Source organism: Seriola lalandi, unplaced genomic scaffold, assembly GCF_002814215.2.
Source record: "Seriola lalandi dorsalis isolate HSWRI2012SDOR001 ecotype SW California unplaced genomic scaffold, Sedor1 jcf7180002054425, whole genome shotgun sequence".
In the NCBI taxonomy this organism is placed as follows: Eukaryota; Metazoa; Chordata; class Actinopteri; order Carangiformes; family Carangidae; genus Seriola; species Seriola lalandi.
Window position 1 is genome coordinate 2,962,768 of NW_019524978.1, and position 14,475 is coordinate 2,977,242.

Consider the following 14,475-nt stretch of genomic DNA (forward strand, 5'->3'; position numbering starts at 1 on the left):
AGAGCAAATTGTGTTAGCTTTTTTGGGTCTTGCTAATCAAGTCAGGTCTTGTCGCTCATGAAAATGAGGTTGTTTCAGGTTCAATCTTAATTCTCCCATTTTCATACGTTCATACTTGGTCACCCTTGATCTTTCCAGCTCTCTTATTCAATCACTTTCTTTTTTCCATCTTAATCACTTCACTCACTCTCTTCAAGCCTGTCTTTTCCCCTGCCAAACTCACAAAGACACATACGCCGCCGACGCCACCGCCACCACCGCCACCACCACCACCACCGCCACCACAGCACCCCATGCCTCTCCAGGTGACAGTTAGGTGACAGCGTGACACCAGCCGCCTGATGGGGAATGATGAGGGCTGGAAACAAATGAAAATAAAACGTCTAATTATGTCAGAGGTGCCTTGACGTTACATCACTGTTAAAACACATTTAAAATAACATTCACCAAGTCTTACACTCACACGCGCACACACATACACACACGCGCACACACAGACACACACAGCAGGCACCCGTGACGGATGGAGGGCTCTCCTGCAAGCGCTCAGTCAGGCTGTCAGGCCACTGGCTGCTGCTGCTTCTGTCATTGACTTAAAAGGGCATCAAGGAGCTGTGTGTGGGACATTACTGAGGCCGAGGGGAAACTGCTGGGCTGCAGCATAAAGACACTTTCAAAGAGGCTGACTTGGGCTCCTATCGAGGGGCTATTATTCAAGACAGTATCCTCCCACCGCCCACCGCACCATCTGTCTATCCAAAGTTTTTAGAAAGTAAAAAAAACACGACTCAGAACAGTCATACAGTGTACTCTACTGTACTTGGAGAAATGAAAAGGGAGGCAGGAAGGTATCAGGAAGAAAAGGCACTGCATATAAAAAAAAAAAAAACACATAATGAAAATACCCACTGAATTCAAGTTTGTTGCAAGACTGTAATGTATATTCAAAAATATGATTTAGCTAAGGTTAAAAAAGAGAATAACTAGCTTTGCCTTCTGCATTGCTAGTTGCATTAATGATGCACATATTTTAGTTTTAAAGAAACTAAACCTCCCTTTTGAAGCATAATAGCTATGAATTATCTTTTTTGTGATGGTTCTCTTCTTTGATCAAAGGTGGGAGACAAATTATATGGGTGGTTCACACACCAAAATCCATGTGGGAAAAAAACCCTCCTGAGGATCAGATGGATTTGATGAACACACACTTAGTGACCAGATGGATTTTGGAGAAAATACACGTGACAATCACTTTGAATTGGGGAATACACACTACCTCAATACCCACACTCAGCAACACTGCAAGTGTGAAGAATGGCAGAAAACAAAAACAAACATGAAATTCAAACATTGTTTTGGTGTTTTCCTTCTCCCTTTGGCTACTCACTGTCTCTATTCAAATATAATTGGCTGATGTAACATCATATAATAGTGATGGTCCTATTGGGATCTGGAGGTAAGAGTTTAACCATCTAACAAGAGTGTCTCCAAAACCGCCAAGAACCGGTTCTCGACTTTCTCTGGATGTTGAAAATCAGTACAGATGGACAAGTCATGGCTATTATCGGCCAAAAACGTGTGTATATTTATTCCAAACAAAGCTGTGAAGATTCATAATTAATGTGAGATTTTCACAGTTAACACACAAACTTAATTTTGTTGAATAGTCTACAGCTATAGAGGAATGAAAAAGTACATTTTGTCTGATCCAAGTTTAGTGTTTCTTGATAAATAACCCTTTGTCCCCCGCACACAAAAACAGTGATCGTCTGTAAAAAGCTAATAATATGAATTTTGCACTTTAGAGCAAGTTACTGTGCTGATGTAGGTGTAGAGCAGTAATGGTTCATGGTGGAGGTTGCTAGCTTTCAGTGTCTCACCAGTGTGTGTCCTGTAGTGGTCCTTCATGGCTGACAGGTTGAGGAAGGCGTAGTGGCAGGACGGCCAGGCACACTTATACGGTTTCTCCCCACTGTGCAGTTTCATGTGGTTGTTTAGGGCCCATTTTTCACTGAAGGAGCGTTCACACAACTCACATTCAAACTTCCTGCAGGAGAAGAAGAGAGGCAGAGGGGAATGAGGAGGAGGAGGAGGGAAAAAAACGAAGAGTTATTTACTGATCCCAAAGCTGACATAAAACGCTAGAAAATCTACTCTGTGAGAAAGGAAATGGAGGTTGCTGGGTACTCGCACTCACACCCACAGAGCACAGGGCTGGATGATTGCGCGCTGTACATCTACGCCCCCACTCACACTCTCTCACACACACACTCTCTCACACACACACACACACACACACACACACACACACACACACACACACACACACACACACACACACACACACACACACAGAATGCAGTTGGCTGCTGGTGTGTCATGTCTGTATAAGCAGGCATTGATTTTTCTGTCCTGGCCTGCCACCTCCACCATTTATTCTCTGCTTTGCACCAGGGCCCAGAGGACTAGAGAAATTCTGTTACAGTCCACACACACATACACACGCACATACACACCCGCAGGGCCAGTGGGGAGAATAGAGTTCACCTGTCCAGCGTCCCTGACCACTTAGCCAGGGCTAAATGAACAGTTAGCAACATTTTACCTCCTGTTTCTCTCTTAAGGCTCCTGCACCAGATCTTCTCTCCATCTCAACTTCTCTACAAACATGTCATTTGTATTTCTGTTCACATCATTAGTATCAGCGCTCACTCTGCTTCAGATAGTCAGTATCAATCTAATAAATGCAAAAGCGTTATTTGTCCTGCGTGGTGTGTGTCATTTTGTTGTCTGGTGCCAAATGCCTCTTTTTAGAATCAGAGCAAAAATGTGAATATGCATGCCGCTCTTCCTTTACGCTGGACATCTGTCTATTCTTAATGCCGACGCCTACGACGCAACAAAAGCTGTCTTTTTTTTTTTTTTTTTTTTTATCTATGTGTAGGATGTTTGCACCTATATTCATCTGCTGTGTTATTAGGCTTCAAGAGACACACAGAAGTAAAAACAATAGAAAAAGCCTGTGCTTGAATTAATCTTTACCCCCGCGCTATAATTTAGGCGCAGAATGACTAATGTGCGAGTCATAAACAAATGAAGTCGGGTTTTGGGGAGCATTCGTCTTGCAGCGAGGGCCATGTTATTTTAGGGAGGGCGGCTGTCTTTAAGTCCTGATTGTGTCGCTTAATCCCCGTGGTATCTGTTTCATAGCGAGCAGCATGACACTCACCTGAACAAATAATGACTCCAAGCAGCATGTAGCATGTGTCTGAATCAATAATTCAAACTCATACATCTTCCTTACTGGAAGGAGGGGGGTTGGGGGGTTGGGGGGGAGAAAGGAGGGAATTAAAGATGGGGAGGTGGAGAGAGGGAAGGATGGAGAGGAAAACGTGTCCTGGCTTCCATATCAATTTATATGTTCCATAAAGATAAATCTAAATGTAATATGGATGTCGTCCCCAACTAGTTGAGAAGACATTTTAAGCTCACTTACCAGGAAGAAAGGAGCAGCTTTAAAATGGCGCCTTTATCACCTGGCTCTAAGCTCAAATGCATATTTAAACATCCCTGTTTTCCTCTCGTTCTCATCAACTGACTTGGCAGAGACTTTATTTGACCAACAGATGTAAGTCTGCATCTGTATTTCCTTCCCTTTCCTTCCTCCCCGCGGTATTTATAGAACAGCTTGTCGCCCATGCCACCGTGGGAGAGGTAAATAAGATGAGTGAAGAGATGCTATCTTTTATTGTAAGCATTATGCACAACACTCCTGCTTTATGAGCTAAACGGGCCATTGTTTATCACGGGGCGTAATCGCAAAGGCAGGCAGGCAGGCAGGCAGGCCTTGACGTGGGCACACGGCATGCTGGGATGGAGGAAAAACGAGAGAAAAAGGGAAGGCAGGAGAAGAGAAGATGGAGGAGTCAGGGCTGGCAGAGTTGACTATCAGTGGGGGTTTTGTAAGGATGAGAGGAGGGTTTGCGTCTGTTTTTATGGGATCAGATGGAGCACTTTGATCTTGTCCCTGCATGTCAGATCCCGTCACGATCCACCGTCCCGCCCATACATATGCATACTGCCTCTAAACAGCCAGGCACCATGCAAAACACACCAAAGGTAGGAGGTAGCGGGGTAGAGAGAGCGAGAGAGAGAGAGCGAGAGAGAGAGAGAGAAAGAAGGAGAGAGTTAATGTGCTTGTATGTGCATGTGTGTGAAGGAGGAAGGAAGGGAAAGATGGAGAGACAGAAGTAAGAGACAGGGAGGTCTGCCAATTTAAATTTGAAGACTTTTTATTATGCTTCGGAGAACTGAATTTAAAACCCAACAAAACAACCAAAATAAATCCAGAAAATGCTGCCAAAGTAACCAATTTAAGATTCAACATAGCTGGAGAAAGTTCTGCAATTCTTAACAGGGAATTTAAGGTTTGAAAGTATACGGTGTGTCTATGGCTCTGGTGTCTAAAAGAAAATAATCACCAATCTGCTGAATATCAATCTTTTGTGATTATGAAAATAGATGCATTAGTAATGTACAGTTTATAAATGTAGAACAGGATAGTTGTGTACACAGCCACAAAACCTCAGTGGGAGAGGAACTGGGTATAAGAGAAATCAACGAGGACACAAAGGAAAGGAACCTACACACTGGAATCAAAGATATATTAGCAACACTTTGATCTGACACGGGTCTGCATCACTCTTCCTCCTCTCAATACCCACGCGAGGGACATGACATTCACTGGATAAATAACGAAATGATCAGTGACATCATACAGTGGCATTCATCTGTGCTTGAAATTAATTTGAACAAGTTTAAAAAAAAAAGCAAACACCTACAATAGATGTCTCACACTATTTTTTATATAAAGATCTAAATTGATTCGTTTGTGAATCTACTAGGTGATTAGCAGAAATATATCTGCAACTATTTTATCAGTCCATGAATCATTTCTCAAAAAAAAAAAAGAAAAATGGGAGGATTCGCTGCTTTTTACTCTTTTATATGATTGTAAACTGAACACATTTGGATGCGGCACTGAGACTTTTAAAGTAGCTCCCCTGGGCTCTGAGAAGTGTGATGGCACGTTTTTCACATTTCATACACTAAATGATTAATCAGTTAATCAAGGTAATAATCAGCACATGAATTGATAATGACAACAATCATTAATTGCAGCCCTAGTTAAATTCATCCCTCATTTCCCCCGAAGACACCTGTGTTGGGTCAAAACATTGCTAATAAAACTTAAGGGAGCCGTGATCCCAGTGTGTAGGTCCTTTTTCCATTGTATCTGAGTGAGGAGATGATATTTAAATCAGTGCTCTATTTAAGGCGTTTGAGCTCCCTTGTGTTAATTAACTGCACACTAGAAAGGCCAAACCACAGTTGAATGATAATTGTAGTAAATTACATAATCACATACTGTATATAAACATAAACATACACTCTTAAAATGCAAGGAAACATCATTCAGAATTACACTTCTGATCCTGCATTGGGTGCTCCTTCACTTTGTCACATTTCTGTCAAGATCTGAACAGCTAGAGGCCACAGCAGGAATAAACATCTGTAACTGAGAGCAAGTACTACGTCCAGTCATTATCTCTCTGCTTTTCTTCCTGCATCTCTACATCTCCTCCCTCTTTTTACTCCTCCCTCTCTTTTTCCTTCTGATCACGAAGCAAAGCGACATGATTGACACCCAGTGCAGATTTATTCAAAGACCCAGGTGGGCCTCTTGCCTGTACGTTCACAGAGCTGCATGGTACTGTGTCTATACTGTCGCTCATTACCATATCTATACTGTGGTGTGATCCTGTCATCAGTTCACTTATATAGGGCTACTGTCAGAACATCACAGGCCACACTGGCCTGAATTGTGATATAAATCCCTCATGAGGAGTTACTGTACTTCTAACAGGAGGTTGGAAAGAAAGACCTGACTCATTACCACACACTCACTGTCACCCCCAAGTGGTGAGGTGGTGCTTGTTGAGGGGGGACCGTACAGAGTGTGTTTGGTGTAAACTATAATCATGTGCTCTGGATAAAAACTAAATAACAGTGTGTTAAAAATAGGTCAGTTTGTATGATTAAGAGCAAAAATCCACACTTCACTGCAGCAGACAAAAAAAAAAAAACATCTGAAGCTCACTGACGTTGTCATAGCTTAGGGCCGAACAGACACCACCGCTCCTCCTGACTTCGGTTTTATGCTGTGGAGCATCACTCTAATCAATGGGCATGTAAACAAAGAGCATTTTTTTAATTGACTGAATTACTTGTGTTTGTCTTTTTGGACAGCTAAGAATTCCTTCTCTGTTTTTTTTTGTTTTTGTTGTGCTGGCCGGTCGGTGTGAGAGGAAATAATCCGCCGATGCTCTCACGCTGCAATACAAAGACAGAAAGAGAGAGAGAGGCCGACTCTCGCCTCAAGCCAAACTGACACAAACAGACAACTTCAAAGTGAAGACTGTTGTTTATTTGGCGAAGGGAAAAGGGGGGAGCGAGGGGGGGAAAAAAGAGAGAAAATTTATCTGATATGCAACTGTCAGGAGAGCATTTTCACATGCAAAATAGCGAGTGAGTGAGAGAGATTACCTAGAGGGAGGAACATGACAGCATTCACTAGGGTCAGGATGGATCATCATCTTCAGCCCCCTCCTCCTCCCTCATCTCCCTCTTTCTCCCTCCATCGCTCTATCTTTATCTCTCTTGCTCTCTGTTTCCCTCCCTCCTTCCTTCCGTTTTCCCCTCCTCTGCCTTTCCCTCTCATCCTGTTTTCAGACTCCATCACTCTGCACTTCGACAACCCGGCAGCTTAAATCCAGACTAAATTAGCTGAATGAAGATTAAATCATTTGGCCCTGAGCTCTCCAAGATATTGGGAGGAAGACTGAGTAAGCCTTAAATGGTGTCTGACTGGGTTCGGACCTATATACGTGTCTGAGGAGAGGCTCTTCCTTCAATGGCAGTCAATTGAAACCTGATTAGAGGGGGGTGTTGGGTAAAAAATGGGGAAAAGATTAAATTTCTGGGACAACTGTTTCCTAAGTAAGGGCACTGGCTTCGTTATTTTTCGTTTGCGTGCACAATGTCGACCGACGACAGGCTTATTCCAAGGCTAAGATATCGAACTGGGCAACATCATCGCTCACGCCGCTTAGGAGAAATGCTTTAGAAAGCGCTGTAGTCATTGTGGTCTGTGGGTACTCAAATCAGTTTCCTGGACGATGCTAGTTTAACATTTAAATGAACAAAGACAACAATCTGTGGCCTGCTGCAGCAGACGCAACAACAGTACAAACTCTGCCGGAGCAGAATCTCATAAGAACAAGTCCAAGAATTATCCCAGCAGAAGGGCATTTTAAAGTGAAATATCTATCGAGTCATATCATACTGAGACCTGCAGGAGTGTACAGCCAGCATGTCACACAAAACAACAACTAAAACCTCCATGAAGAGGCCACATGTGTCTGCAGAGTATTGTAGATGAACCTCCTCTGAGAGGACTGCTGCTGCATATGACTGCAATATAAACAACTGCACACAACAGAGATGCTGCTGCTGATTTATGTTTACCTTCAATCCCGGGAGAAAGAGGAGGAGGAGGAGGAGGAGGAGAGGGAAAAAAGATAATGAAATAAATAATAAAAGACCAGGCCCATCAGATAAGCTCCTGTTTATCCCGCTGTAGGGCAAATACAAATTGTCAATTTAATGAACACGGTGGACGTGATGAAAGCGGGGTGAAGGAGCCTCCTGCCTGACAAACAATCAGGAAATGTTATCTTAATATTGTTGCGCTGTTATTCAGCCCATAACTTAGGGGGTGGGGAGAGGCCACAAGGAGAAGGAGGTGGCATGGAGGGAGAGGGGAGTGAAGGGAGAGCAGGGAGGCACAAAGGCCATGTCCCTCTGTGGTGGCCCTGTTATTGCCTGTTTTTATTATGAGCCATAGCTCAACAGTCCCAAACACACAAACCTAAATGTGACTCTGTACGCACAACACAAAGACACACCCCTGTGCACACACAACCTTAAATTACAAGAAGTCTCTTTTTTTTGCAAGAGAATGAAACAACATGATTCTGAACAAAACACCCAGGACCCCAAAATGATCTCTTTCTCTGCGTGTACGCACGTAGTGTTTTGTGATGTCTTGTTATGAAACTCAGTTAATTTAAAAGCGCAATAGGTTTTACAGATTTCAGACTATTAATGAAAATGTTTCAACTGAAACACTGCAAATCAAGAGCTCCAAAAAGCTTCTTGCTCAAATTAGCAGCTGCTGAAAAGTACTGGAAATCTGATTTGTGTGACAGGGTTCGGTCAAAGGCCTTTACTCAACCCCCCGCCCATCCTTTAACCGGCACTTTAAAAAGTGTCCAGATGCTTCACAGCTCAAAGTTTTTTTTTTTTGTAAGTCTTGAATTTAAAGCATCGCAACCTGAGCAGCCACCAAAATTAACTATTATCTCCATATTTATATATTGCCGGCACTAAATTGCGTCGGGAAGAATTACTATCAATATGAATATCTGCAACAATAACTCAGCCGCAGTGCTGAGGACAGGATGCTCTTTATCAGGCTTCTGATAGGCCTTAAATACAGCACAAGGCAGCCATATCAGAGCTTTTTCTCTCTAATATCAGGCCGCATTAGCACCTCGTAAATCAAATTACACTCCTAGAATTTCATTAGGCTCACCTGCCAGCGCTGCTGTGCTGCAGAAATATTTATGTTTTTATGCTGCAATTGTGTGCTCTCAGGTACACAAAAGGGAATGAAGGGGGGGCTGAGAGGGAAAAAAATGGGTGATAAACCTAATTATCTTTTAAGAATACAGAGAAAATGTGTCATAAATTGTGGCGATCCTGAGGAGAGCTGGCGTTTCAGAAGCCTGTGGGGCTGAGAGTTGGGGGACAAGTCTGCTCCACTGTTTACCATCTTTAACCGGGGCTAGACTCCCGCAATCCAATTAGCAGCTTCCCCAAATTCGCTCTAAACAGAAATCAAACAGGATGATGTATGACGCCGATCAGCGGGCCCTCAACAACAAGTTAATCCAATAAAGCGAAAAAAGCAAGACTGCTAATAGTGCAAATACTTGTTCAAACTGGATCCAAATGTTATGATAGGAGTCTGTCTTTGTTATTTAATTACCTCAAAAGAAGTTCACATTTCCATTTGTTTATTTGCTGTTGTTGTTTGTTAGATTATATTAGCTGCATCATAAGCATCTCTGGTAGTGATTGCTGAATGTGAGCCGAGGCTTGGGGGTGGGGTGGGGGTGTGGGGGGTGGTGGTGGTGGAGGTGGCCGTGGGAAGGGGAACGCCGACATTCCCCGTTCTATTTTGTTCCCCATCTGGAGCGGCTGGGGTCTGGACGGCTCTGTGTCTGGATATGGATTTTGATTAGACACAAAGGGAAATGACTGAGCCAGTGACCGTAACGACAGCCACTTAATAAAAGGTACAGTCTATACATCAAAGAGCATCTAGCTGTAAATCATTCGGCCCTGTAATGACATGCATCCCCGTCCCATTACTGAGCCCCTAACAGGCCACTCATATTTACTCTCTGGGTCCCAATATCATTTTAGAATAATGAGCTATGTCCCTTATCTAATTAACAGGGGCCTAGGTTCATTTGTTTGTTTTTTTTTCCTCCTCTCTCCCTCACTGAATTTAGGATGCTGGCACATTGGTTTAACTCACAAATATTTAGCAAATTTGCTGTGGTATGACCGGTAAAATTATAACACTGATAGGGTGGTTGTGACTATTGTTGTATGTTGTGCGTAATTGCTGTATGTTACAACTGGAGGCTGTTTATCCAGGCTTTTGTGTGTGTGTGTGTGTGTGTGTGTGTGTGTGTGTGTGTGTGTGTGTGTGTGTGTGTGTGTGTGCATGTTTGTGTGTATGTGGGTGTGTGTGCTCCACTGGGCAGAAGTAAAAGACCGGGTCCATTCTCTCTCTTATTACTGAAATTGTAATTCAATGATCACCTTAGATCACACACGTGCCATAAATCAGATAGGCTTGACAGAGGATGAAAAATTGTATTAATAATGTGAAACTTATTATACAGTCCCAAATGCTCCCTTGATAAATGACATTGTTTGGGCCTGACAATGATTGCATTTAAAACATTATTTCTGTTTTGTGCTGGTGTGTGTGTATGTGTGTGCGCACTGCTGGACACCGCAGCAGTGGTTTGCAGGGTGGGGAAGACAGAGGTGGGGTCCCCGAGCTTCATAAAATATTCAAGATGTTTCCCACCCTTCTCTCTGGAGTCAGTGGGCAGGCGATGGCCGTGGCAGTAAGGATATAAAATCTGTGTGTGTGTGTGTGTGTGTGTGTGTGTGTGTGTGTGTGTGCTTATATGTATGCATGTGTGGGTGTGTGTGTGCAGCCGGCACAAGTGAAATGGCTGGTGGCTCACCGCAGCGTAAACACCCAAACTCCCAGACCACAGAACGGAGTCATGCACATCTTCAAATCATAAAGCAGAGCATACGCACACTGTTATTACTGCACATCCTAGTCAGATATTAGCAAATGTGAAAAACTGCAGAAAGGAGCTGCACGAGGCTAATCATTTATGAACAAGTCAACTATTGCCTTTTTTTTTTCTTTTTTGAAAAACTGATTTGGAGGAGAGTTTATTTTTCTTCATAACTCAATTCATACCAGAATGCTAATAGAAGAAAAAGCGAGTCTAGACTCGGTTTGAGTCGGAGCCAGCAGAGACATGAAAACTCTTCAAGAAGAAAAGTATGGAAAAAGAGGTTCAATAAAAAATACTGTGTCTGCTCTCGCTCTTTCTTTGCTGCGTCATATCTGAACAAGCTGGACCAGGCAGGATTGAAACCAGTCCAGTCTGCATCCAGTAACAGTGGCCGAAGACAAACCCCCGAATATGAGCGTTGTGGAGTTTGAAAAGCCGTAAAGAGAAAAAGGATCTGGCGCAGGCCCTATTTCTTGTCACAAGGACAAATGCATTAAGTTGTAGCACGGTATTTTGCTAATGCTTTCTTATTTTCAACACCCATCTGTATGGATTAAGTGCCCTTGCTTAGTGAATAAACTGTAATGAGGGATGTTATGTATGTGGCAAAGATTGAGCCAGCAACCTCAACCTGTCTGCCAATACTGTTGTAAACTTCACATCAGAACCAACTAGAATAAAACGTCAATCTCAAATATGCTCTCACGCACTAGCAAGAAACACTGGATCAAACAAAATGTGAAGTGTGCTGTACGAGTGTTCAGAGGGGCGGAGTCAACGTTAGAAGCTTCAACATACTCAAAGTTATTACAAACAGCTCAGAAACTTGTTCAAACATTTGCAGAAGTGTCATGTGAATTTATACAAGAAAAAAAGCAAGAATAAGAAAATGTTGCAATTGTTTTTGTAACAAGGCAGTTTGTAAAAGTAGTTCTTTTTGATTGGTACAGTAGTTGAACTTCACTCTCTACAGCTACGTGCTACTCCTATCAGCTCCAGAAAAGCTGGTATCGTGCAGCTCTGGGTTCAAGGAAAGTCTAATTAAGTTGGTGGATAGCTGCAGTCAGATCCCTGCACAGGGACGCCGAGACCCAGACTGGACTTTCCCTGTAGACTTGGCTTTCCCTGGCTGGCCCTGTCCATGTCCTCTATTTTACCCACTCCCCACAATCCCCCATCCTAGTGATCTTATTACCCCTCCACCCCCACCCCCACTCTCCCTTCTCTTCTCCTCCTCCTCATCCCTGCAAATGACCATGATGGGAGGCCATTCATCTCACTCCTTCGGCCACCACAATGAAATAAATCAAGAATTTTTCCCCCAAATATAACAATATTTGTATTTGGGGTGGGGCAGACGTAATTGATGACTGCGGCCGTGCTAATTAAAAACGGCGGAGGTTTCATTAATCTTGGTCATTGGGTGGTGGTAGTGGGGGGGGTAGTAGGGTAGCTGCTACAGCACTGGCTGGACAGAGGGGACAGGGCAGCCTCAATCGTCCTCATCGCTCAGGTGATTTGGGCCATTGTCGAGTATATTAGCACAGCAAGATTAATGTGAAATAGCCATTAATAATCACAAAAAAAGTCTTTCTTCTACAAAGTCAGTCTCTCTGTGTCTGGTCTTCTACCACGACCGAACCAAACAAGACAATATAGTGAACAATCGCACGTGTTTACTGCCATGTCCTGGCTGGAGAAGTTAATTGCTTTTCTGACTCTTCTTTGTAGAAACTCTTGTTTTTTTTTTTCTATCCCCTGACACACACACACACACACACACACACACACACACACACACACACACACACACACACACACACACACGCACACAGCCACACAGTCATACACTGCTTTTGAGAATTAATTACTAGTCCTAACTTTTGCTGCTTTGCTTGCGTCTGCGTCGTCAAAACTATCCAGCCACAGAGGGCTGGAGTGTCACCGGCTCTTCAGACGAAAACAAAATATGAGCATCAGGGTTCATATGTGTTTCACATAAACATAATTCTACACACTTCGCATTTGACATGATAGAGATGCATAATTATTTTTAACTCAAATGTGCATTTTGTAAGCTTTTACAAACTACAAACTGCGTTTTAAGAAAAAGGCAGATAAATATTACATTAGAAAACATTATAAAAATGATTACATAGTGTGTTGTCAGTCATCTTTCTCTAACAACAAAAGTGCAAGAAATGGTTTGACAAGATGGCAAGTTTTTAATCACTGAAAAGTTAAATAATAATTCAGGAGAATTTTTCATGTCTCATAACTAAACTTGGAAGCTGAAGTTCGATGATTCAAATTGTTTTCCATGACTCTGCCCTGATCAACAGTGTAGAAAAACAAACACTCGACAGGATCCAACAAATAAGTCACATCTGAGCATCGACATAACAGAACAGACTTGAACAGACACTAGAGTTGATAAAACAGAATCATATTGTTACTGTTGTGCCATTACAACACAGACAATTTGCTAAGTACCACCTATGAACGGCACAGATAGATTTCATCATCACTCTGTAATGGGTTCTACATGTTAATTCACAACTTTAGCTTCTCTGCCACGACTCCGCCACAGAATAATGGCTAGCCTGCATCTGGTAGAGGCAGTGTAGGGCAGTGCATGAAGCATGGAGGGAAACGGAGAGAGAGACAAAGAGAAAGAGACAGAATTAAGCAGAGAGAGAGAGAGAGGGAAAGGGAATGAGAGGGAGAGATGGGTGGGTGGGGTGGAAGCAGTAGCATATGGTGCCACGCTGCCATAAACAAGCTTTATGAAAAGACCGGGGACGTTTATTTAATCATGGAATACCTGAGGAATCGCAACGAGACGCACACTTTGTCCCATTATTGTTAGCCCATGAATTTAACTGCTTTACCAGAACGAAGAGAAACCTGATACAGCCGCTGAAGACAACATGGGGAAGCAGGTGAATTTATGTATGTGTGTGTTTGTGAAGCGCAGTGTGTCGCAGCTACGGTAAAGAGTGTGTGTGTGTGTGTGTGTGTGTGTGTGTGTGTGTGTGTGTGTGTGTGGGGGGGGGGGTTACAGATGAATAGCCATAACTGCTACACACTGGTATCTGTGTATCTGCAAACACAGGGAACTATACACTGTGGAAAGTATCGGGTAGGTAACACACAGATACAGATGTGTCCTCCTGTTTATTTTGAGTCTACTGTATTTCTCCATTCCTCTACCTTTATTCTTTCAGCAATCTCTCAGCATGCATAAACATTTATATTTCCACCTGTCATCACACTGATGCTCTCGAAACCTCTATCTCACAACCAGTGTAAAGAATTAAAACTTTTATTAGTGCTTTTAACTCCTAGGTCCGACAGAGAGCATATTAGAAAATAACAAGGTGGGTCTAGAGGCCCCCTGAGGAAATGCATTTCTCATTTGTACTGAACTGTAACAGCAGTGGACATCTAAATAAAGCTCTGCACTGCACTGGGGTCATTTCAAAATCACGCACACACTTCCAAATGCTCAAACACAACTGTGCATAGTGCACTGTGCATTGTCCATTGTACATAGACACGGATAAGTGAAGTCATGAGCACAAATAAGGCCACACACACAGGGCTATACAACACACAAATACACATACATTTACTTCAAAGTTCACAAATACAGTACAAAGAGCTTGCTCCTGCACACACACACAGACACACAAAAAAATGGACCGCATGTGTGTCTGCATGCACACTTTCATTCACACACACACACACACACACACACACACACACACACACACGCACAGCTCTGGGTCAGGGGGACAGCGGTAGCTCAGAGCCAGCTGTGACCTGCCGGTCCAGGTGCTCAGGAAAACCGCTGTTAACGGCCACGATTGATGATCTAATCAAACTGTCACCACGGCGATCCGCTGCAGGGGGAGGGGACGTTGGGGTGGCGTGTCGTGGGAGTGTGTGTAGG

General features: G+C 43.2%; 1 protein-coding gene across 1 annotated transcript in view; it reads right to left on the reverse strand.

The window, feature by feature from the left end:
- The window catches only part of znf407 (zinc finger protein 407), a 148,578-nt gene that overhangs the window by 58,090 nt on the left and 76,013 nt on the right, over positions 1-14,475 (reverse strand). The window contains exon 6 of the mRNA XM_023410551.2: positions 1,881-2,047. Within this exon, the coding sequence (XP_023266319.1) occupies positions 1,881-2,047 (167 nt within the window). The remainder of the gene's footprint in view (positions 1-1,880; positions 2,048-14,475) is intronic.